At 29.2% G+C, this 23,383-nt stretch overlaps 5 protein-coding genes across 5 annotated transcripts; 1 reads left to right on the forward strand and 4 right to left on the reverse strand.

The window, feature by feature from the left end:
* Positions 1–592: 592 nt before the first annotated feature.
* On the forward strand, positions 593–2,798 carry LOC115695506 (uncharacterized). Its single transcript, XM_061118285.1, has 4 exons — positions 593–855; positions 947–1,009; positions 1,080–2,155; positions 2,644–2,798. The coding sequence occupies exons 1-4, from the start codon at positions 593–595 to the stop codon at positions 2,796–2,798; spliced, it is 1,557 nt and encodes a 518-aa protein (XP_060974268.1).
* Positions 2,799–3,076: 278 nt separating this feature from the next.
* Positions 3,077–4,094, reverse strand: LOC133039520 (uncharacterized). The gene is made up of 2 exons (XM_061118420.1): positions 3,589–4,094; positions 3,077–3,457 (listed from the first exon to the last, which is right to left on the reverse strand). The coding sequence occupies exons 1-2, from the start codon at positions 4,044–4,046 to the stop codon at positions 3,268–3,270; spliced, it is 648 nt and encodes a 215-aa protein (XP_060974403.1). The 5' UTR covers positions 4,047–4,094; the 3' UTR covers positions 3,077–3,267.
* Positions 4,095–4,204: 110 nt separating this feature from the next.
* Positions 4,205–7,416, reverse strand: LOC133039397 (uncharacterized). Its single transcript, XM_061118287.1, has 4 exons — positions 7,237–7,416; positions 6,961–7,038; positions 4,928–6,851; positions 4,205–4,799 (listed from the first exon to the last, which is right to left on the reverse strand). Exons 1-3 carry the CDS (start codon positions 7,414–7,416, stop codon positions 5,949–5,951), a joined length of 1,161 nt encoding a protein of 386 aa, XP_060974270.1. The 3' UTR covers positions 4,205–4,799; positions 4,928–5,948.
* LOC133039396 (nonsense-mediated mRNA decay protein 2-like) lies at positions 4,464–5,949 on the reverse strand. Its single transcript, XM_061118286.1, has 5 exons — positions 5,929–5,949; positions 5,553–5,843; positions 5,109–5,450; positions 4,928–5,008; positions 4,464–4,799 (listed from the first exon to the last, which is right to left on the reverse strand). The coding sequence occupies exons 1-5, from the start codon at positions 5,947–5,949 to the stop codon at positions 4,464–4,466; spliced, it is 1,071 nt and encodes a 356-aa protein (XP_060974269.1).
* A 7,941-nt stretch (positions 7,417–15,357) lies between the features above and the next one.
* Positions 15,358–16,776, reverse strand: LOC115695759 (uncharacterized). Its single transcript, XM_030622842.2, has one exon. It carries the CDS (start codon positions 16,261–16,263, stop codon positions 15,532–15,534), a length of 732 nt encoding a protein of 243 aa, XP_030478702.2. The 5' UTR covers positions 16,264–16,776; the 3' UTR covers positions 15,358–15,531.
* Positions 16,777–23,383: the final 6,607 nt, after the last annotated feature.

Genomic DNA, 23,383 nt, shown 5'->3' on the forward strand with positions numbered 1-23,383 from the left:
TTGATTTTGTTTTGTTGTTTTGCTATTGTTTTACTGTTGTTGTACTATTGTTTTAACATGAAATAAGACACTGGAATGACAGGCAATGGAACGTCTACCAGTACTCATCAAGAGTAATGGACAATGGAATGAAGATCACAATTATGTGAACTATGTGGCTAGTGGAGAATTCATACCAACAAAATGCAACTACGAAGAGCTACTACAAATACTGCTTACTTCATTGGGGTGCGAAAACACCAGCACAACACTACAAATACAGTACCAAGCTAAAGAAGGAATACCACCGATAAAATATGCAACGATCGAAGCCTCTACTTTTACTTGGAATTGAAAATCAAAGAAACAGATTTCACCACATATCCACTATGCGTCAACCAGCAAAACAACAACACAACACCTGCTGCAACACCAAATTTGATATCCACAACAACACCGTATGAATATAATGTGGCAATGATCGAAAACAACACAACAACGCTTGAAAACAACATAACAACAACAGAATCATACACAACGGGACAGCAAACAGAAGAAGGGGAACAGTCAGAAACAATAGAAGATGAGAACGACAAATTCGACATAATTGACTATGCAAATGCAGTTCTTTGAAGAAATGGTAGAAAAACTTGAAAACACCAGTAAAAAACTGGATCCAGAAATCGACATCAATAATGCAAAGTTAATAACAGACAAGCATCACCCCGAAGTGGAAAAAGGACAGGCATACAAAGACAAGGAAACTCTAAAGAATGTCCTCAGCTACTACGCAATCAAAAACAACTTTCAGTACAAAGTGTGGAAGTCATGCTCTCAAGAGTGCAGTCTGAAATGTGTTCACAAAAGCTGCAATTGGTCACTACGAGCATCGAGAAATGGCCCAACAAACACATTCATAATCAGGAGGTTTGTTTTAATAGTTTTTTAATGTTGTTTTTGTGGTCAGCCTGAACAAATGCCCTTTTCCCACACTTTGTACTGAAATACACCTGTTTGATATCTGCAACAGGTTTGGTTTAATAGTTTTTTAATGTTGTTTTTGTTTTAATAGATTTTTAATGTTATTTTTGTTTTAATAGGTTCTCAAATATCCACACATGCCCCATAAATATTAGGCATGAAGACCAAAGGCAAGAAACATCGAAACTGGTAGGGGAATGCATAAAACCGAAGTTCTTGAACATAAAGACAAAGGCAACACCGATGGACATAAAAGTGGAGTTGAAATACATGTATGGCATCAAAATGAACTATATGAAAGCTTGGAGAAGTAAGGAACATGCAGTAAATGACTTGAGAGGTAATGCTAGTGACTCGTACAGCCTAATACCGAGTTTCTTACACATGGTGGAAAAAATAAACCCGGGATCATTTGTCGATCTGAAAACAACAGAAGACAACCGCTTGCTCTTTGTTTTCATGGCGTTGGATGCATCCATAAAAGGGTGGGGAGCATGCAGACCGATAGTTGTTGTGGACGGAACGTTCCTCAAAGCAGCTTATGGGGGAACTTTGTTGTGCGCATGCACACAAGATGGAGCAGGTCATATTTTTCCACTAGCGTTTTGTGTTGCAGATTCTGAGAATGACCAATCTTGGAAATGGTTCTTCAAAAAATTTAAAGAAGCGTATGGGGTCCGGGAACACCAATGCCTAATTTTAGACAGGAATGAAAGCCTCATCAAAGCAGCAAGAGAAATCTATCCAGAAATTACACACAGTTACTGCGGTTACCACATTTTGAGCAACCTTAAAACAAGCTTCAAACAACATGCTGCCAAATACAATCTGTCATTCTTTGGAGCAGTCAAAGCCTACACAGAAAAGCAATTCGAGTTCCACATGGCTGAATTGGATAGATTGGACAAACGCATAAGACCTTACCTAAAAAAAGTCAGTTATGAAAAGTGGTCAAGAATTCATAGCCAAAACAAGAGGTATTCTACAATGACCTCAAACATATCAGAATCACTGAACGCCGCAAATTTGGCAGCAAGGGAGCTACTAATTACAACGCTGCTAGAATGCTTGAGAGCATTGGTGCAACAATGGACGCATACTAATAGGACAAAAGCACACAACACCTTCACTAAGCTATCACCAACTGGAGAAGACATCTTTTCTTTGAAAAATTACACATACTCATTGAATGGAGGTAACATATTAATTATGCTTCTTTTTTTTTTTTTTAAAAAAAAAAAACTAAACAAACAGTAAGTAAATGTGTTGTTGTAGTGTTGTTTTAATAGTTTTGTATTGTTGTTGTAACAATATCAGCTATGTTTTTTTTTTGTAATAAAATTTAAAACAGGTTAAAGCAACAACAGATTACTTGTTTGAGGTAACAAGAATGAAAGAATCGTGGGAAGTAGACCTAGAAAAAAGAACATGCACGTGCAACAGGTTCCAAATAGATAAAATGCCATGCGGGCACGCTGTGGCCGTGATGAGAGAGATGAACATGGACCCGTACACCTACTGTTCAGAAAACTACACAGAAAAAAATTGGCTGGCAACTTAGTCAGGGACAGTTTACCCAATAGGACACCAAAGTGAGTGGGAGGTACCGGAAGAAGTGAAGAATATTATAGTCTTGCCTCCGCATGAAAGAGTAAAATCAGGAAGACCAAAAACATTATGAAGGAAGGCTGGATGGGAAAAGGATCAACACAACAAGTGCAGCAAATGTGGTGAACTGGGGCATAACAAAAGAACATGCAGCAGAAGACGTAGAAGGGAATAAAAACAACAACAGAACAACAGTGGAAAAACAAAAGAAAACTACACATACGTTTTGAGAATGAGATATTGAGGAATTTAAATTTCTGAAATACAAAGGGAATACAGTTTTTATTTGAAAACATTGATTACATTGGGATTTGATGATACTTTATATTGGATATTAAAAGATGTTGGATACTAAATTGAATATATATATATATATATATGAAGTTTATTATTGAAACAGTTTGTGTTTTTAATAATGAAATGAATATTTGTATTCAAAAAAACAGAGAAACTATAAGGAAAAAAAACATAAAAAGAAGGGATGTGAAATGAAAATACTAACAAATTTAACATAACAACTTGTTTGTACATAAGAAGAAGGAAAAAAAAAACATACAAAAATAAAAATTACATATTGTCCACACAAAACGTAAGAAAACATAACAGAACACCAATGTTTATTTTTGAAAATAACATAAAAATTATAAAAACAACATTAAAAAACCATAAGAACAATGACAGTCTGATTGAAAAAACAAATCACTTCTTGGGAAGGCCGGGAGGGGCCTCAGATTCACTTTCAATGTTCTCAAGTTGCTTCTTCATGCCATAATGATAAAATAACACAGCCAAACGATCGCGGTGAATTTCCACATCAAAACCAGAGGATGGGATGGGTTTGCCATCAATGAAATACTCAGCAAATGATGCTACAAAAACACCACAATCACTGGAAAAAAACAATAAGAAAACACAAAAACAGACACTATGAGAACACTAATAAAAATCAAAGTCACATAAGAAAAACATAACAATACAAACAAGCAGTGAAAAACATTGAACACTATACATAAAACTTACGCTGTGACCTGCTCGGGTAAACCATCAACAGCAACAATAGGAAACGGTTCTATCGTGCTAAACTTAACTTCGTTGCGAAGGCCTTTGAAGTCTAACATAGAGAAATAATATGGTAAAATAATAGAAAAAAGCTTGCAAGCCTCTTTTGCAGCTGTCATATACCTTCCAGAACGCAATGAATTGTACAGATATATCCGCCTGTCAACTATGTTTAGACGACCACAAATCCAATGATCCTGTAATTTTACATTGATAGGCATAACAACATGATCAACCAAATTCGAAGGAGTGACACATAATATCTTACCACCTTGGATGTACTGGGCCACATTGTGAGAAAGAGACAACACCGATATATCGTTGTTTTTCTCAACAAACTTCTCATACAAACTTGTTATGCTAGAACAAAAAAGGCAATCAGTTGTGGTGACTTTGATTTTTGGCTCGGCTGAGTACATTATTTTCTTACGAAGATAGTAGAAAATAATGTCAATATGCTGTACAGGAAAAAAAAATTTAGTAAAAATTCATTCAATCTTATAAAAAAACTAACAGAACGACACTTAAAAACATAAAAAAAATTACTTAAAAAAAAATAACAAAAATATATAAATAATAATAATAATAATTAAAAAAAAACTTACAGAATTGGTAAGGAAACAATTAGGGTAGGCAAGGTTGTGAAACCACATCTTGTTGCTAATGTCCTCAACACCAAAACGAAATGGCGAAAATATTGTGTCCTTACCCTTACAATACACATTAGTTGTTGTGCTAAAAAAAACAAATAAAAAAATATCAAAACACAAATAAAAAATTAAAAACTAAATGGAAAACAATAAGAGATATATAACTGAAAACACCTACAAAAATACTTACTTAGATTTATGCTTTCTAAGACCTGTATCAACCCACGTGACAAACTCAGCTTCCAATTGCGGATCGACAGGTTCACCAATCTTGTTGTCCAACGGGCACAAACCACGCACATATTTAACGACCTTATAAACAGAATCATCAGGAGAAACTGAGGATGAACCTGATTTAGATGCACCAGAAGCAAGCTCAATGAATGGAGATTTCAAAACAGCTCCTTTCTTCCGATCCCTCTTTTGAGGACGTAAAATAGGAGTCTCTTGAAAAACAACCATTTCAAGATCAGTCTTCTCAGAAGTCTCAACAGAAGCAGGGACATGAGTTGAGGAACCAATCTAAAAAAGAAAAAGGAAAAAAGAAGACTTATTTTTTCTTTCAAAAAGTACAATCAAAACACTATTAAAACAACAATAGAATGTCATCTAAACACAAATTACAAAGAAAAAAGAAGAGAAATACAAACCAAATTCTCCACAGCTTTAACAGCAGATGCAATTGTTGCATCAACATCAATGTTCTCCTCCCCACCTTGAGACTGTTCAGGCTGACAACAAAAACAACATTAAAAAACTATTAAAACAAACTCAAAACACAAAATCCACACAAAGGGCACAAAAAAAATGATGGCCAAACAAGAAATACACCTGTTTGATCTCTGCAACAGGTTCCACAGGGTCAGACTTCTTGGCATCATCCACCTTGCCGGTATCATCATCCCTCGAAACAATCTCGGGGACAACAACACCCTCATCATTACTAACATCCCCCGTGTGAGCCTCATCCTGACCAGCACCAATACCAGCTCCATCAAGATCATCATCATCATCATCATCAGTTTCATCCTCATGATGTTCATCTCCTTTGTCATCCTCGATTTTATCATCCTCATCTTCCTCTGAAGTGGAATCTTCATCATCCTCATTTTCTGAAGAACGAAGAGCATCTTCAGACTGAGATCCATTGTGAGTATGACCACCTTGGGATGACTGAGAACAAAAAAAACTTTAAAAATTAATTTACTGTATAAAACAACATAAAAACACTACTAAAAAAATAACAGAAAAAAGTAAAGACAATTAAAAAAATACCTCAATAAGAATGTCCAACTTCTTGTTCATCTCAGCAACAGATTTCATAAGTATCCCTTGCTGGCTGACAACAACAGATAGACTCTTTTTTAATTCCTCAAACTCAACTCGGGAGACATTCTCATGAACAGATGATGAAGAAGCACCCATCAAGCCAGGTTGACCAACAGACTTGGAACCACCTTTAATTTTGAATTTGACAGCATCAGGAGTAGTCTCACCAGAGAAAAAATCAGTAAGGCTCAAACTCAATCTCTCAACAGAAGTTGGAGTGATGTTTCGTAATTTTAACTGAAACAACAAAAACCAAAAAAAAAGTATGCACATGAAACTGAAATTATAAAATAACAACAACAATCGAAACATAAAGTATAACTAATGTACACAAAAATAACATTAAAACAACAGTAGAAATAGTGTAAAAAACAACAGAATTACCTCTTTCAAAGACCGATCGAAAATGAGGGTGTTCATGACATCCATTTTCACCTGACCCTCCTTGTCCTTGGGTAGTTTAGGCCAATTCAAAATCCTTGGAATGCCAACATTTGAGTACAACGAAAGTTTCCCAATAACGTACGGGCAACACTCAAAAAACCAGAATTGAATAGCCAAAGGAAAACCCAGTAACCTGTAACACCCACCATCCTCGTCACTACGAACTACCCTCTTATAACCAGAATCTATCTTACCCTTCAAAGAATGCATAGTGATATCAAAACAATGCTTGCCCCAACCAAATTCATTATATCGACCACTATCGACAACATCTATTTCCTCAGACGAAACAACTTTACCCGGGGGACCACCCAACAAATAACACTGCACAAAATACAAGACAACCAACTTGACTGCAAGATCGTCGTTATCCTTCAGATTGTCAGCAATAAAAGCAGTCTGAATAGCACCCTTGGTAATTTTTTTGTACCCCTTAAAACAATGTTTGACCAATTCATTATCATCTTGCTTAAACTGATAAAAATCAGAATCAACATGACAATCTAACCCGGTGACCAACGCAAACTCTTCGATACTAAACCTAAGATATTTCCCTTGGACACAAACCCAAAACTCCAACCCATTAGGCTGCTGAACCTCCCTCAACAGCAAACAATGAAGCAATTGGTAATGAATTATGTACTCCGGAATCCGAAGAAAATAACCAAACACAGATTTTGAAAAAATTTCCAATTGGCTTTCAGTTAGAATTCTCTTAATGTCTCCAATTACAGAGTAATACCCAGATGTAACTACTCTAGAATGATAGAATTGAGATCGGGTGTACTTGCATTCCCAATCCTAAAAACAGAACAATAAAAACACTGCTAAAACACCATAAAATACTACGAAATAACAATAAAAAAAACAATAAAAAAAAACATAGAACATAATGCATAACATGACAAACCTCAGCAATCCTATTAACAGGAATTTCCTCAGCCACACCTGATGATGGCAACACCTTTACAGGGGATTTACCCTTGCCCTAAAATAAAACGAAACAACACCAACAAAACAACAAATAAAAATTAAAAAAAAAACACGTAAATAAATCAAGCAAGATATATAAAACAATTACAAATACAAAGACAAAAACAAACATATACCCAGTTATATGAACTTCAAAAATCGAATTTAACAAAAAAAAAAAATCAAAAACAACAAAAGATAAATAGTAAAATACCTTCACAGAGACAGGTGACTTAAGAAATTCAAATTCCAACTCAAAATCTGAGTCTGAGTTTTCAACCACAGTTCGAGGTCTTTTCCCTCGAGTGTTCTTCGAAGGTCCACCATGAGTTTTTCTTTTAGCAGAAGGGGAAGTGGGGCTAGGAGGGTTGTCTTTAATATTTTTTTTACCCATTTTTGATTTGGGTCTGGTTTTCTAGGATTGTTTTGTGGGTTTTGTAGCTTTAGCCGGAGAAGGAGATGAACGAGTAACGACCATTATAAGCAATTATGAAGGTATTTATAGACAAAAATAAGAAAAATGGGGGGAAAAATGAGAGGGAAGTTTAAGAAAGTGGGATGAGATTTGAAATTATTTCAAATGTATAAACCACCCACTACTCGAAACTGTAAATGAAAACTGAAAATGAGGGAAGAAGATGAACAGTTGAGAGGAGAGTGGGTTATAGTAAAAAATTTTATATTCGAAAAAAATAAAAAAAACTAAAAAAAATACATAAAAGTACATAACCTTTTTGATAAGAGTAGAAAACCGTCAAATCAAAAAATAAAAAATGATTTCTTTTTTTTAAAAAAAAACGTGGCAAAACCCTATCGTGACAAGTGTAAAGCAAAAAATCCTTGAATATTAAAGTGGGCTTTTTTCTATAATAGATATTTTAGGTCCAAATTTTACATTTTTAGTTTGAAAAAGAAAATTAAACAAAAAAGAAAATTTAAAGTTTTTTTTTTTCAAAAATACGGACTGAGCAGTCCGCATCTTCTTCCTCCTTCATTCTTAGCCACACCAAAGCATTCTCTCCCACTGAAGCACAATTTCAACTTCAAAAAAAAAAAACATCAAAGCTGTGTAATAACAAGGTCGCAAAGTAGATCTCAACAACAAAATGATTGACCCATACAAATCCAAAAATAAAAAGGTAAACCAGAAATTGGTTGTTATATAATCATGGGAAGGGGATTCACTTTCACTGGTTACTGCGTTTGAAGATACCCTCCTCGGATAAAATGTATTTCGAGGTTGCATGCGTAAGCCTTTATTTTTATTTGATTCATGGAAATTACATGCAAGTTTTTTCTTTTTGCCTTGTTCTGCAAAATTTTTGAAGCTGAGAATTCGGTTGAGCAATTATGACAGCATTAATAATCCATGAATTCAAAGTGACTGGATGGAGCTTGATGTTTTGTTATTCTCTATTGGGAGCTATCGCTGCCAAATCATAATTAGTGATCACAATGCAAGATTTGTTGATTTTCACTTGTTTATTCCATTTCACTAACTATCTCTTTGAGTGTTACACCAGAATCGCTTATACCCATCTGCATCATTGATGTCGAAATATAGTAGATTTTTTTATTTATTTTTCTTTTATCTGAATTTGAACTGTTTTAAGATAAAGATTCATTCTCACATTTTCCCTAATCCATACACCCCAATGTGGAAGCTATTCTATTGATGTTTGCATAATATTTCAGTATAAATTCTTAACATATTATGGAGATTTTACATACAGAAAGTACTGTATTGTGCCAGTGTATTTTAGTATTCATACACAGAATTATCATGCTGTATTCTTTCATAAGCATTTTTCTGAACCAAACCTTTTTTTTATGAAACATAATATTTTAGTATTTTTTTTTTTCATAATTAGGTTGTTATATAGTGTTTGTTAATCATATCAAGCATAATTCATAGGGTAAATTGGTTAATCTAAAGAAATTAATATAATCAATTTATAATTGAACAACTATTACTGGTGTATTTAAGGTCATTTGTTGTTTGTTGTCAAGAAAAGTTGTTTATGCGTTGTTTTTATGGATTAAAATAGTTTTTTAGAAATATTGATACTCATAACAAATATAAAAATTTCAGGATATAAATGGAATCTCTGCAAGTATTGGTACAGAGCAATGGTCATTAAGATGACAACAAGTACTATGTTAATTACGAATAACTGGAGAATCAATATAAAGAGATTACACTTATGTTTAATTAGTGCAGATAATATTGCAAGAACTAGACTACAAATTCTAAAACAACTCAAATACAATTGAAATACCAACTGAAGGAAAGTTGCCAACCACTCTAAATCAAGAATGACAAAAGTTTGTTATATTACATAAAGTTATTAACAAAGAAAACCGATTTCACACGATATCTATTGTGTGTGAACACATTCAACTACAAAGAAAAATAGAATAACAATCCTTTTAGGTAGCTACCCAAGCAACGGTGTGCAACAATATGACAGTGGATCGAAGTGAACATCACTTAGGACATTGAACTGTGCAACAACCTGACAACAACACAACAACAACATCTAAACAACTTTTATCTGCTCCAAGGAGGGGATCAATTTGGCACTTTGAAAATAGAATCAACTGTAAAACAACAAGAAAACAACCAAAAGCAAACCCCCGAAGAAGCTGAATATTGAAGAATTCATAATTATTTGTTCATCAATTGATATTGTTTTTGTTAAAATAACAAAAATAAAATTATATAATATCTACATAAGAATAATTAAGTTATTTTCATGTTATTGTGAAGCTTCTTTTGTGTTGTTTTTGTAACATTTTATTTCAAATTAAAAATAAAATCAAGTTATTCTTGTGTTGTTGTAAAGTTTTTTTTTTTTTTTTTTGAAAGGAGTTGTTGTAAAGTTTGTTATGAATTATTTATACATTACACCGATTGTTCAATAATTAAAAGAATAGGGTTTTACATGTTAAAATAAAAACTTATCTTATTATCTCTTATATATTGACATGAAAAATAGTAAGAGAACACGTATTATGTTAATTTTGAATCAAGTGGGACAATGATAGAAAGAGATTGTAAATATAAAAAAAATTACTTATATTTAGTAATAACATTGTTTGTTATTTAATTTATAGTTGTTTTAAAGCTGTAAACATGTTGTTTAACTTTATTACTTTTAAACATGTTTAATTGTTACTTTTTAAACATGTTATTTTCACGTTGTTTGTACGTTGATCAATTTCAGTAGTTATTTATAGATTTCTTAAATTATATATACAATTATTTTTATGTTCATATTGTTGTTAAATAGCTGTTAACAGTTAAAAAATCTATTAACAATTATTATCTTTTTTCTAAAAAAAAAGGAATATAAATATACTAATACTCCATGTAGAAATTAAAAATATAATAAAAGTTGTTTCTTCCTGTACTAAAAGATATAAACAAATTCAAAAGAAATTATAATGTTCTATATCTCATGCAATATACATTAGAAGTTAAGTAGAAAAAAATTTACAAAAATATAAAACCAACATTTCTTAAAAATATGTTGCTCTTCAGTGCATACAACCAAAACCAAACACATTTCTCAATCATTAATCCATGCATAGTAGCTTCAACCTTGTTAGAAGACTTTTGAACATTTTCTTCGACACTTTCAATGTATGCAACTCACTTTATTTTACCAAAGAAATAGAAATGAACAACAAGCTTATTCTCATCAAATTTGAAGTTCATTATCACAAGAAATTAAGTCCTGCAGCAGTTAAAACAACATCAAAACAACATTAAACAAACTATAAAATAACTTTCCTTTATGATTTTTTTCTTCAAATAAATGAAATACAACCGGAAAACATTTCAAACAAGACAAATAAAAAAAAATAAGTTATTGTCAACACCATCAAAGGTTTTATCACGCACCTAAAAATATTAGGATGACAAAATTAATAAAACAATTAATCAATAAAAATACGATTAATAATTAAGCAAAACTGTAAGTATATCATATACTGAACAACATAAAAATAACAATATAACAACAAAAAAATAACGTAATTGTAAAACTTAATAAACATGAAACTAAAAAAACTTCAATTAAAACTCAAATATAGCTAATTAATGTAAGACCTAACCCAATGATATAGTTTTTTTTAAAAACCCTATAATAAGAACTGTATAATAACTAAATTAAAACTAAAAAACAACTAATTAAAAACAGAAAATAGTGAGAGACATAAACCATTTAAGGTTCAACAGTTCTTCTTGCTAAATACATCCAAAAAAAAAAATACATAAACATAACAAAACAAGTCTTTGGAACTAAACAAAGACAACAAAAACTATACATTAATTTTTTAAGTTGCAACATCGACATCATTATCTCGCCTTTTTACCCTTATAGACTCTTCAATTAATGACTTGGTGAAACAACATCAACAAGATGAACTAAAAGATGAAACAACTATAAAACAACTTATAAACAACGTTAAAGCAACATACCCATTTAAAATATTTAGATAAAATCTCTAATTCATAAAAAAGATAAAACTTAGATCAACACAAGTAATATCAAAAAAATAGCACGAAAATGCTTAACTTAAAGTTTAAATAAAATCACATTTGAATATGGCTCTTTCCTTTAAGTTAGTGAAAAAGATTGAATTCTCTTGGGCATTTCACCAAACACCTAGCAGGTGTACTTTTATATGTATATATACAAAAACTCAACATTTAGAATAACAACAAAATTCATAAAATCTATGAGCAAAATAGAAAAATCAATAACTAATAAGCAAATAAACAACAAACTCTAATAAAAACTATCAAATCTAAACTTTTATTCTTGTAAGTTTAGCAAAAGAAGAAGAAGAAGAAGAAGAAGAAGAAGAAGAAGAAGAAGAAGAAGATGAAGATGATCTTACAAACATTATTTGAACGACAATGGGGGAAAGGTAAGGGTTAGGGCTTGAGAGTTTGGCTTCAACAGATTAATTGTGGGAAGAAAAGAAAGAGAAAAATGGTTATGAAGATTTGGTGATAGAGAAGACACGTGAGACAAAATGAGAGAAACCAAATGGTGTGCAGACATCATCAATGTAGTATTTTTGTAATTTAATACTTTTTGAAGCTTAAAAAGGTAAAAATGGTTTTGTAAAAATGTTTAAAAAATTGATAAGCATTAAAAATGTAAAAAAATAGCCAAATTTGACACCTAGTGTAATTACATAAGAAACTATTTTTTTGTAAAATATTTACATTTTTACGTTCAAAGAATGTTCTTTTACATTTTTACGGTTTTCCAAAAAATAACACGAAAACAACATAAAATCAACATAAAAGTAACATGAAAATAACACAAAAAAAAAACAATAAAAAATAACATACATATAACAAAAAATTAACAACAAATGAACAAAATTTCAACATAAAAAGACCGTATTTTATGTAAATAAAATCAAAAAAATCGTAAAAATATTAAAAATTCCGTGAAACCGTATTTTTGTTATTTTTGTGCATTAGTGAAATTAACCCTAAAATTAAATACATTTAACTCTTTTTTTTTTCCTTTAGTTAATAATAGGATAGAAGACTTTTTCATTTTTATAATAATTCATAGTTTTATTTTTAATTTTTAATTTATATTTTTTATTAACTATATCCTCCACTACTTATTTTTTTCACGATAAAATTGAATAAAATATAATAAAAAAACTATATTATTGTAAAAATTATATTTTTAAGGGTATTATTACCGAGTCGGAGACACAACTTTTATAGTGTAAAAAATTTATGAGACAAATATTTAATTATTCTTTTTATTATTACCCCGTTTTTTAAATATAATTTTTCTTATTTTAGAATGGTTTTGTTTTGTAAAGAGAAAAGATGCTAAGCTTTATCCATAATAATGTATGGATTGTTGAGATTGACAGTCCAATGTAAAGTTTCTGGAATATATATTGATATTGTCATCACCACAAATTAATATCAGAACTTAGAACACATTCCCCTAATAATAATAATAATAAACATATTATATATACCATTTGTTTCACCCATACCTGAAAAATGGAAAATCCCTCTGGAAATTCTCTTATCTCAAATTATTTTATTCTCCAACTTGCATATGGATTATAATTAATATTTATCTGCAATTAATTATTTTTATTTTAGCAGATATTTTTATAAGAGTATTGTTGTTGGAAATTAGTAGTGCTCAGTGACGGACCCAGAATTTTTATTTTGTGGGGGCTTATTTATCATTCAAAAATATTTATACCTATATTATAATCATTCTTACTAGATTTATTTAATTTTATGGGGGCTTTAATTTTTCTACGATTTTGATCTATAATTATCAAATTTAAAAAATTACATTTAATTTTTTAAAAAGACAATATTTTTGTTAGTGGGGGCTATAGCCCCCAAACTAATACACTTGGGTCCGTCCCTAGTAGTGCCTAACACCTTTAGACATGTCATTTTATGATTAGCTAATAATATTCTTTAAAAATTATTATATTAAATTATGTGAGACTCGATGCTTAATTGAACTAATGACGATATTAATATATAAGAAAGTGCTGATCACCAACATTTTTTAGAATTTCTCTTTCTATAATTGGTTCAAAGTGACCTGTTCTGTTTGAAAATAACAATACTAGTAGACAGTTTTAGTGTTATGCCCAACTTTTTAGGATCCAAATCCAAATTGCTCCTAAAGCTAAATATTACTTTTAGTAAAGTCATAAATTGAATTAGCTAGAGCACTTTTTTTTTAAAGCAATTAGGTAGAGCACTTTGATTGGTATTTTTAGGGAATTATTTATACAATTACATGATTACATTTTAATTAATACATGTTTTATTGTAGTGTGTTGACCTTTGCAATGTTATAAAAATCTCAAAAATAATAATCCAATAACAATTTCTCATAAATTATGTATAAATATTAAATAGTATCACCACTACTGTATACGTGGTTTGACTAAATTGAATTGCATAATATAAATTCATATTAGCATCTATTAGATCAATTTTGATTTAAATATATTATTTCTCATATTTTGGAAACTAAATATTTTAATATATCAAGAATATTACTAGTTATATATTTTGACAAAAAACAAAAAAAACAAAAAACCCAGAAGAAAATTGAGTTTGTGTTTGCTTCCATTTTATAAAATACTATTTTCTGTAAAAAAAATTTACATATTTACATTTAAAGATTTTTTTATATATATTTTTAAATTATTCTATAAAAATGTTAACACGAAAATAACAAGAATACTACATAAAAATAACATAAAAATTAAATAAAAAATATAAAAAATAACAAAAAATTAATAATAAATCAACAATAAATTAATAAAAGTACAACATAAATATATATCAAAAGACTATATTTTCGTAAATTAAATCATAAAAAATATAAATAAATATTTAAAATTTTATACAACCCTATTTTATATATCATTTTTATTATTTTTATGTATTTATAAAACATTCTCTTTGTTTTAATGTGGATTTATAACATCAAAGTAAAAACAATTGGTAAATGATTTATTTATTAATAAGTCAAAGTTTCATAGCAATATTGCAATGAGTTGAGAAAATGGTATAATTCAATACAATAATATATATTTCAAACTAAATAATAGTCGATTAATTTATAATTAGGGATGCACACGCGACAGAGAATTTGCGAGGAGTGCTCCCCTGTCCTCATCCACGTTAAGAATTTTAATCCTCATTCCTGCTTATTCCCCATCGAGGATGGGACGGAAAATCCCCCTAATGGAGGCGGAGACGGGACGGGAAATCTCCTAATAAAAAAATAAAATTTATAATATATAAAAATATTAAACTACATAAAAATTAAAATATTACACATTAATTATTATTTAATAAACTAATTATTATCCAAAACACAACTTAAAAATTCATAAAAAAAATATTAATATACGAAAAAAATACAAACATAAATTATAAAATATTACTAAAAATATAAGATAAAATACTAAACGGGTTTCCATCGGTACGGGGAGTGTGATCTCCGTCTCTGCCTTGTTTAACATTCGAGGACAAAAAGTAATCCCCGTCCCCACCTCGTTTCTCATTTAGGCAGAGAATTCCCACTCCATTAAGAGCGTGTCCCCGCAGGGCTATCCCCGTAAGAAAAATATGCATCCCTATTTATAATTGAGCACTATTATATTTGGATTATATTACTTTTTTTGCAGCAAAATCTAAATATATAATTTAGCAAAACATAATATGATCCAAACGAATTAATATAAAGTATATATTTTTGTCGACTAAAATTATAAACAAAAAAAAAAAAAGAGATGGGTAAAATATTCATCTTAATTTTGATTTAAAAATGTACAAAATACAAGTACATACATTACATACGTACACATATGTATAAACTACAGTATACATAAAAAAAAAGAGAGAATTAATTAAGATTATGAAAATCTAATTATGATGATCAGTCTCTTAATCATATATATATGATTCTTACAGAAAATCATTACCAGAATAAACTTCTTTCATTCTGAACCTCTGTTGACGAGCAATAAAAGATTCAACTTTGAGTTTAAACTCTTCACTACTCATCTTATCTTCAGGATACAATAACCCTAATTTACCATTTTCATCATCATTCTTCTTCATCTTCTTCCCAAAATTCTCTGTCTCAGATCTCTTCAGCTCACTATTATTAGTCTTCTTTGGTGATCGGATCACAATCTCTGAATTACTCCTCTCAAAATTCTTATTATTATTATTTTTACTGACTGACGTGTTGACCGACGCAAAAAGATTATTTTCGGGTACTGAAGATTTTATTGGTAAAGTACTACTGACTAATAAGTTCTGATGAACAATCTTCTGATGATCACTACTTTTTTTAACGAATTCGTCGTAAAGATCGTACTCCGGCGAGATCCTTTTCCTGCCGGAATCTTCGCCGGAATACTTGCCGGACTTGACGAAAAGAGTGATCACTATAACATTTCCGACGACGAAAACGAAGCGAGGACTCGAGAGGATGCCGGAGAATTCCCGGAGATATCCGCCGGAGTTTTTCACGGCTACCGGAACGTGGTGGAACCAAATCCGGGAGATCAGGACGAGGACGACGACGATCTCGACTAATCTGAACAAGTTCGCTAGCTTTTTTAGCTGATTGTATCTTAGTATGGCGTTGGCTTTCTCTGCTTTGATGTTGTAGAAATTGATGGAATCCATTTTTGTCCCAAAAAAAATAAAATAAAAAGCTTCAATACTTCTTCTGATTTGGGTCGGGTTTGGAAGTGAACCGGGTCGGGTTTCGGTTACTCACTTGGGTTTGAGGTAATATTAGCAAAGGACATTTATAATTGTAAAGGAGAGAAGAGTGAAGCTACTATGAAAATAGTGGGTTTAGTGAAGATTTTAGTGATTGGAAGCATAGAAAATATGATGGAAAACAAAAGAAAATAATATAATAGAGAGAAAATGATTGAACTTTCTCTTTCTCTATAGATTTTCTTTTGTGTTTTGTTTGATTTTGTTATGTGTTTTTTTTGGGATTAGATTGTGAAATTGGGTTTTTGGAGTGTCTCTGCTTGTTTGTGTATTTATAGTGTTGTTGTGAGCAATTTAAGTTTTGGGTGCATAGAAGGGTAAATTAGGAATATTAAGTTTGGATTCTTTGGAATATATTATTGAGCTTTTCTTTTTTTCTTTCTTTTCTTTTTTGAAAATATTTTATTTATTAATTTGATTAAAGGAAAGCTTTTTGTTTTGAATTATATTCCATGTGTCATCTTTATTTGAAGTTTGGTAATGGCTGTTTGGGTATTATTATTCGAGTTTCTATTATGCTGTTTTGAAAGCTATGTTCTTTCTAAACCAACAATACAATAAAATAAACTCATTATTTTACAAAAATTAAATAATATTTATTATATATATATATTTATATGAACTCATGATAACCCACGTAGCTATGATATTTAAATTATAATGACAATAAAAGTGAAGCCACACACATTAGATTTTGTACATTATCCCATTTATGATTTTCATTAATTTATATTTTAAAGATGCGCATTTATTTTATTATTTTATTATTATTGTGTTTTTTCTTGTTCTTGTTAATTATAACTATTTGTGAACATATTTATTCTATTTATAATTGAATGAACATCTTTATACAGAAAATGTAATAATTTAACAATTTTTATTAATTTAACAAAATATTTTAAGAATATAAAAATATATTTTAATTAGTTTTATATATATATAAATATTGGGACACGATTTTGTCCAATGATGTACTTTCACGAATTGTATTTCGTGGTACATTAGATGGGTCTCAGGATACATTAGATGTGGGAGCCAGAGTACGTTATTATTTTTTAACCCTAATTACTCATAGATCAACTCTAGCCCTCAGATCAAATAACCTTTCCATTTAACGGCTGTCGTACATCACAGAATATTCCGTGAAAGTACATCACGGTCGTGTCCATATAAATATTAATATTATTTATTTTAAATTAATTTAAATATATAAATATTAATATATAGTATTATTTGTAATATTATAATTTTTTATTATTGTTTTTATGTTAATATTATGTTTAATTTTAATATTTTAAAACTTTATATATTTTTTTTTTTTCAAATTTTGAAAATTTTAAATATTATTAATACGTGATTTTCTTTCATTTATAAAATTTTAAAGTATACATAACAAAAATAAAAATTTAAAATATAATTAAGTATATCTTAGGATATACATATGTTATCGATGTGTTTTTCACAGATGAATTATTGTTATTAATTCTTGATTAATTGTTTCTTAAAGAATGAATTAATGACTGACTTACTAGCTTGATCAGCTTTTGACTCTTAAAATATTCACATTCACACAATCAAGGACAAAATTATTAGTATCATAAATGATCTTATTCCCCATAATCAACATATTCTAACACACAAATAATATTATTTACTATAACGTAACATGCATATCTCACAAGAATTTAACTTTGCACAAATTCTTTTTCTGAATTTAATTAATTTCCAAAGATCACTAAATATATAATATTTCTTTTTTTTTTCTTCTCAATTTTTTCTTTTGCGTATATAGTTTATTCTCCCAAATTATTAACTTTTCTATTATTGCCTATTTTCTATTGTTGTTGTTATATGTGTACTCGTTATTGATTTATATAATCAATATATATATATATATATTATATAATATACTAAAATTTATTTTTAAATATTTGTTTATTAATATAGTGAATATACAATATTGAAATTACTATTTTGTTTTTGAAAATTGAAGGAATAGAATATAACTAAAATATTCAATATTTTGATTATTAGTTAACAGAACATATTACGACTTAATTAATTAACTTATATTGTATATATATGTAGATTCTTATATATATATACTGCCATGTTATTCTAAAATTTCTTATATCTTTATATATTAAAAGTGCCTATCTAACGGCATTTCTTGGTTTAACAGAATATACTTAAAAATAAAAGAATATTCTGTTAAATTTAACGATTAGGTTTGATCTCCCGTTAACAAATAAACCCAATAATTAAACCCAAAAAATCAAACAATCTTATAAATATTGATAATCTCTTTTTAAATTAAAAAAATCATCTTAGCCACATATCTCTCTAACAAACCTATCTTAAAAAAACAATATTAATAATTTTTTTATTTATTTTTTAAAAAAGAAAAATATAGATAAAATGTCTAGAAAAGATAAAATAGCTTAAAAAAATAAAAAGAAGATGAAATGGGCTGTAATTAGTATTTACCTTATATGATTATGCTTATTTTTAGTTTTATTTTTAATTTTACAACCAAGCGGAGAAGGTTGAAAAATATTAGAATATGAAAATATTATTGGTGCTTATTAGTAATTTGCAAAGAATGTGAAAATCTATAAATATATAGTTGTGTAGCTATTATTAGATATGAAATGAAATAATAGAACTTTTTTCAGTTAGAAGATTAATGTACATTTTACTATTAATAACTTACATTATTATAACACAACTATGTTTTACTTACTAAATATACTGACACATATTTTATTTTTATAAAACAAATCATTCAAATAATTATACTTGTTGCCCCTGAATTCGCCCAAAATACGTGGACCAGTCGAAAAGGGACACGTGGATCAGATAACTTGCAAATATTTGATAAGTCTTTGTACGCCACAAGGAAGCACCCTGGGCATAGGTCCTGGAGGAGGCACCCGGAGTACGAGGTACTCCCGGAAGCTCGCATAGCATGAAGCCTCTCCGGGATGTGTCAGGTCTCTCCTGAGCAATCAAGTCGCATTTAATGCCGCATGGGAGGAAGCGTGTTGGGACTGTAACACGCAATAAAGTCTGACGGCACAACCCCCAAACAAGACGGCCAGCAAAGAATGATCATTTAAGTCTAGCGACGGCTACTCTGCGAAGAGTCACGTCAATCACAAGGCAAAAAGGACATTCCTCATAAAAACCCTACAGCGCCTAGGGATTTGACCATGCATCACCCATAGTATATTCATTGGGAATACCCAACTTTATGGATACTTACAGATACGTTTGTAAGAACAAACCTAGGGATCACCCCACCAAAACACTATAAATACCCCCTCAAAGCTCATTTAATGGGGTCGAGAATCTTGGGTTGCATAAGAGCAAGAAGAGAAAATACTCACCAAGAACATTCTCTGTATTTATGAGAAGAACATTCTCTCAAGTGTGGAATCTATATTAAATACATCCATTAATAACAAAGACTCGTGGACTAAGGCTCATTAACGCCCCAACCACGTAAAAATCCTCATCTCGCTTTCTTACAGCTCTTTACTATAATCATATTTTAATAGTTGCCGAAAATCTCGGTCAACAATACTATTTTAATTATTAATTAAAATAAAAAACTAAAATATTAAATAAAACTAACACTACGTGGCTTGGCACGTAACAATCACCTAGTTATAACTATATATCTTTATACATGCATATATATATCATGACGATCGAGAGGATTTGCACTTTGAACAAATTCTTTTCAAATTTCTTAAATTCTTTTCGTTTCCAGAAGATACATATATACTAAATTAATATTCACATGACATATATATATATTTTACAATTATATATATAAGAATAAAATTAGTAATGGGATCTTTGTGCTAATCAATTCTTTTTAAATGACCTAGTTTGACTAATTTTTTTTCTAAAGTTGACAAATTCAACATTAACAATGTTAGGCACAATATTAAATGAGAGATTATACTTCAAAAAAAATACGATCAACATATATATAAACAAGATGTGTGCTCTATCTATAAGATGAGCAGCCTGATTAGCAGACGATTTGACAAAATGTAAAAAAATATCCCTAAATTAAAGAAAATAAAAGTTGCTTACAATCCTCAACGGCACTACTAAAAGTAAATGATAAAACATTCAAATTTCTAACAACTTTTACCAATACTAGACAATCAGGATAATACTATAACATTCAAAAGATCATGCTTCAATCATGATAACAGTTCTTGAGAGTCATGGGGGCTTTAACATTTTTTGGAATATAACTTGCCCAATCCACAGTCCTGCAGTCCCATGCCACCCAACCCTTGTGATCCCGAACAACTCCACCAAAACTATACCTTTCATCATCATCAAACAATGCAGCATCAATATTTAGTTTGAGTCTTTCATAACCTAGTTTAGACCATAGCTCAGCCCCATCTAAAAGATACCAAGTATCAAACGCAGGAACAAACTTCTTTCTCGAGATTTTTTCCACTGATCAAGATTGTTAGATTTAAGGACTTTTGTCTAATCTTAGTAAAAATTTTTTAACATGGATGAAAGTTCAGGGAGCATGATTTAGTACATATCAAAGTTTGAGGGACATGATTTGGTAGATATCAAAGTCTGGGGAGCATGTTTTAGTACATAAACAATCACTGAAACAGTAAAATTGTATGAAAATAGATCAAAGTTCTTAAATCTAACAATCTCAATAGTTCATGGGGAATTTTTAACGGTCAGAAAAATTTAGGAAGCATGATTTGGTATATGTCAAAGTTTGATAAGAAAAATTGCTAATTAGCCTAAATGATAAAATATTGAGCCATATATATAATATGAGTTACTCCAGTTATCCCCAATTAATTTTAAAATGAAACACCATGATTCTCAACATGGTATCCCAACAATAATATTGTGGGATAAGCTTCTCATTAACTATTTTTTTTGTACTTATAATTTTTGATACTAAGGAAACAAATTTGTAATTATTTATGCTAATATATTTTTTTTTTCATTTTATTTTGAGTTAAAAATAAAATTTGAATTTTGATTATTATTATGTTTTATTTTTTTTGAACAAATAATTATGTTCTTTTATTCTTAAAAAATTATATTACTTTTTAATTGAGAGCACCAAATATTATATAATTATTTTATTTTTAAATAATATATAAATTATAGATATGAAGAAAATTAAAGTAAAATTATTTACTAAGGATATTTTTTCTATTAAATATTTTTTAGAATGTGAGAAGAATTTTTAAACATTTATAATGAGGAGCTTATTTAAATTGGGTGTGGAAAGAAAAAGAAAAAAGTACGTATAAATACTTGTTTGGATATCGACTGAATAATTGATTATATTGTATGAACTATGAATATGAAGATCACAAATCATTTTATTTAACTAATAAATTTTCATTTTCAAAAAAAAAAAAAACTAATAAATTTTGATCAATTATATATGTTGATTATATAAGAATTGCACTCATGTACAGCAAAACCAAAAAGTACTTAATTACCAAATTAACCTTATCTTAATAATGTTAGCAAATATATAAACACTAAATTATATAGTCTTAATTTATTATTAGAGTCAAATTAATATGGTTGATTTGATTGCCAAGTGGCCAACATAAACAAAGTCACAAATCACAATCAATATTCATATATTAGAAAATGTTCTAGACTTTTATTGGTCTTAGCTCTAGTTTCTTACTTACTAAGAAAATGCCACGTAACGGCTAATTCCTTCTTTTTCTGAAACTCTTTAAGTGTTTGGCAAATAATCTTTTTCTTTATCTTTTTTTTTTTTTTTATAAAAAAATATTATATTTGCACGGTAGATCATTTCATATATTTATTTCTCTATCAAAAAACCCTTTTCTGATTTGAAAAAAAGCTTCATTAATTCAGTTAGTCTTTCAAGGCTTGATAATAACTATAATGCCACTCCCTTTAGTTATCCAACTTTTGGACCAAATTAGTGCCACTTGGCAAAGTGTTCTTGTCTTAGTATTACAAACCAAACTAAGAAAATAAAGGCCATATATATATAATTACTAAATAAGCTTAATTATGAAAGTGACCCACAAAAATCTATTCCACAAACCAAAAACTTTTTACTTTAGAAATGGACCCCTCAAAACAATATAAAAGCACTAGTCATTATCCTTCATTGATTAATATGTTTTTGTCTTTGTACAACTACCAAGTGTGTTTTGTCTCATTAAGAAATCACTTTTATAAATACGTTAGATATTAAGATTTTAATTAATAGAGATCAAGGTATAGTGGAAATTATTGATGATTAATGAATATTATATATATATTAATCTAGTACTTAGTGAAGAGCAATTAATCTAATTTTATTTTATTTTTCATAAAGAAATTTCTTATATATAACAATGTGTATATATGTTTAATTTATGTAATAGCAAAACTTTATAATAGATTTTTTGTGAATGTTTTTAATCACAAATATTATAGTTTTTTTTAGTATATAGATAAGTTGTAGATATATACACTAGATAATTTACGTAGTTGTAGGTGATTAATTTACCATAATTTTATTATTATTTTTAAAAAATAAAAATTAAATAATTTAAGATGTTAAAATCTTCATTTAATCAAACAACTTATTATTGCACCCTCATTTAAATATCTAAAAATAAGCATATGTGCAACAAGTTATTATTTCAATATTGATCACGGTGTATTATAATTTTTTTTTAATAAAGAAATTGTGAAAAATCTCTTAATACACACTGTTATTTAGGGAAATTTACATGGTATACTAACTTTTGTTATTTTCTTACAAAAATACTGCCAGGTGGAATTTTTTACTTTTTTACTGTGTTTTTTTATAAGTTTCATACTGCAGTATACTGTGTTAAGGTTTCACTGGTGTTTTACTGGTGTTTTACTGTTGTTTTGAGTTGTTCTGCTTCGTGTTTTACCGGTGTTTTACAAAAACACAGTATTTTTGAAAAGATTTTTGTGCGACAGTATTTTTGTAAAAATT

This window comes from Cannabis sativa, chromosome 6 (genome assembly GCF_029168945.1).
Source record: "Cannabis sativa cultivar Pink pepper isolate KNU-18-1 chromosome 6, ASM2916894v1, whole genome shotgun sequence".
Taxonomy (NCBI): Eukaryota; Viridiplantae; Streptophyta; class Magnoliopsida; order Rosales; family Cannabaceae; genus Cannabis; species Cannabis sativa.

Excerpts from the sequence above, each read along its gene's own strand:
- LOC133039396 (XM_061118286.1), bottom strand. The coding sequence starts at position 5,949 with ATGTTATTTTTGTGTACATTA. Across the intron at positions 5,451-5,552 it reads AGTTGGACATTCTTATTGAG|TCATCCCAAGGTGGTCATAC; the intron begins GTATTTTTTTAA and ends TTTTGTTCTCAG. Across the intron at positions 4,800-4,927 it reads TTAAAGCTGTGGAGAATTTG|ATTGGTTCCTCAACTCATGT; the intron begins GTTTGTATTTCT and ends TTTCTTTTTTAG.
- LOC133039397 (XM_061118287.1), bottom strand. The coding sequence starts at position 7,416 with ATGGGTAAAAAAAATATTAAAGACAACCCTCCTAGCCCCACTTCCCCT. Across the intron at positions 7,039-7,236 it reads AGTCACCTGTCTCTGTGAAG|GGCAAGGGTAAATCCCCTGT; the intron begins GTATTTTACTAT and ends GTTTTATTTTAG. Across the intron at positions 6,852-6,960 it reads CTGTTAATAGGATTGCTGAG|GATTGGGAATGCAAGTACAC; the intron begins GTTTGTCATGTT and ends TTCTGTTTTTAG.
- LOC115695506 (XM_061118285.1), top strand. The coding sequence starts at position 593 with ATGCAAATGCAGTTCTTTGAAGAAATGGTAGAAAAACTTGAAAACACC. Across the intron at positions 856-946 it reads GTTCACAAAAGCTGCAATTG|CCTGAACAAATGCCCTTTTC; the intron begins GTCACTACGAGC and ends TTTTGTGGTCAG. Across the intron at positions 1,010-1,079 it reads CTGTTTGATATCTGCAACAG|GTTCTCAAATATCCACACAT; the intron begins GTTTGGTTTAAT and ends TTGTTTTAATAG.
- LOC133039520 (XM_061118420.1), bottom strand. The coding sequence starts at position 4,046 with ATGTACTCAGCCGAGCCAAAAATCAAAGTCACCACAACTGATTGCCTT. Across the intron at positions 3,458-3,588 it reads TTACCCGAGCAGGTCACAGC|TGATTGTGGTGTTTTTGTAG; the intron begins GTAAGTTTTATG and ends GTTTTTTTCCAG.
- LOC115695759 (XM_030622842.2), bottom strand. The coding sequence starts at position 16,263 with ATGGATTCCATCAATTTCTACAACATCAAAGCAGAGAAAGCCAACGCC.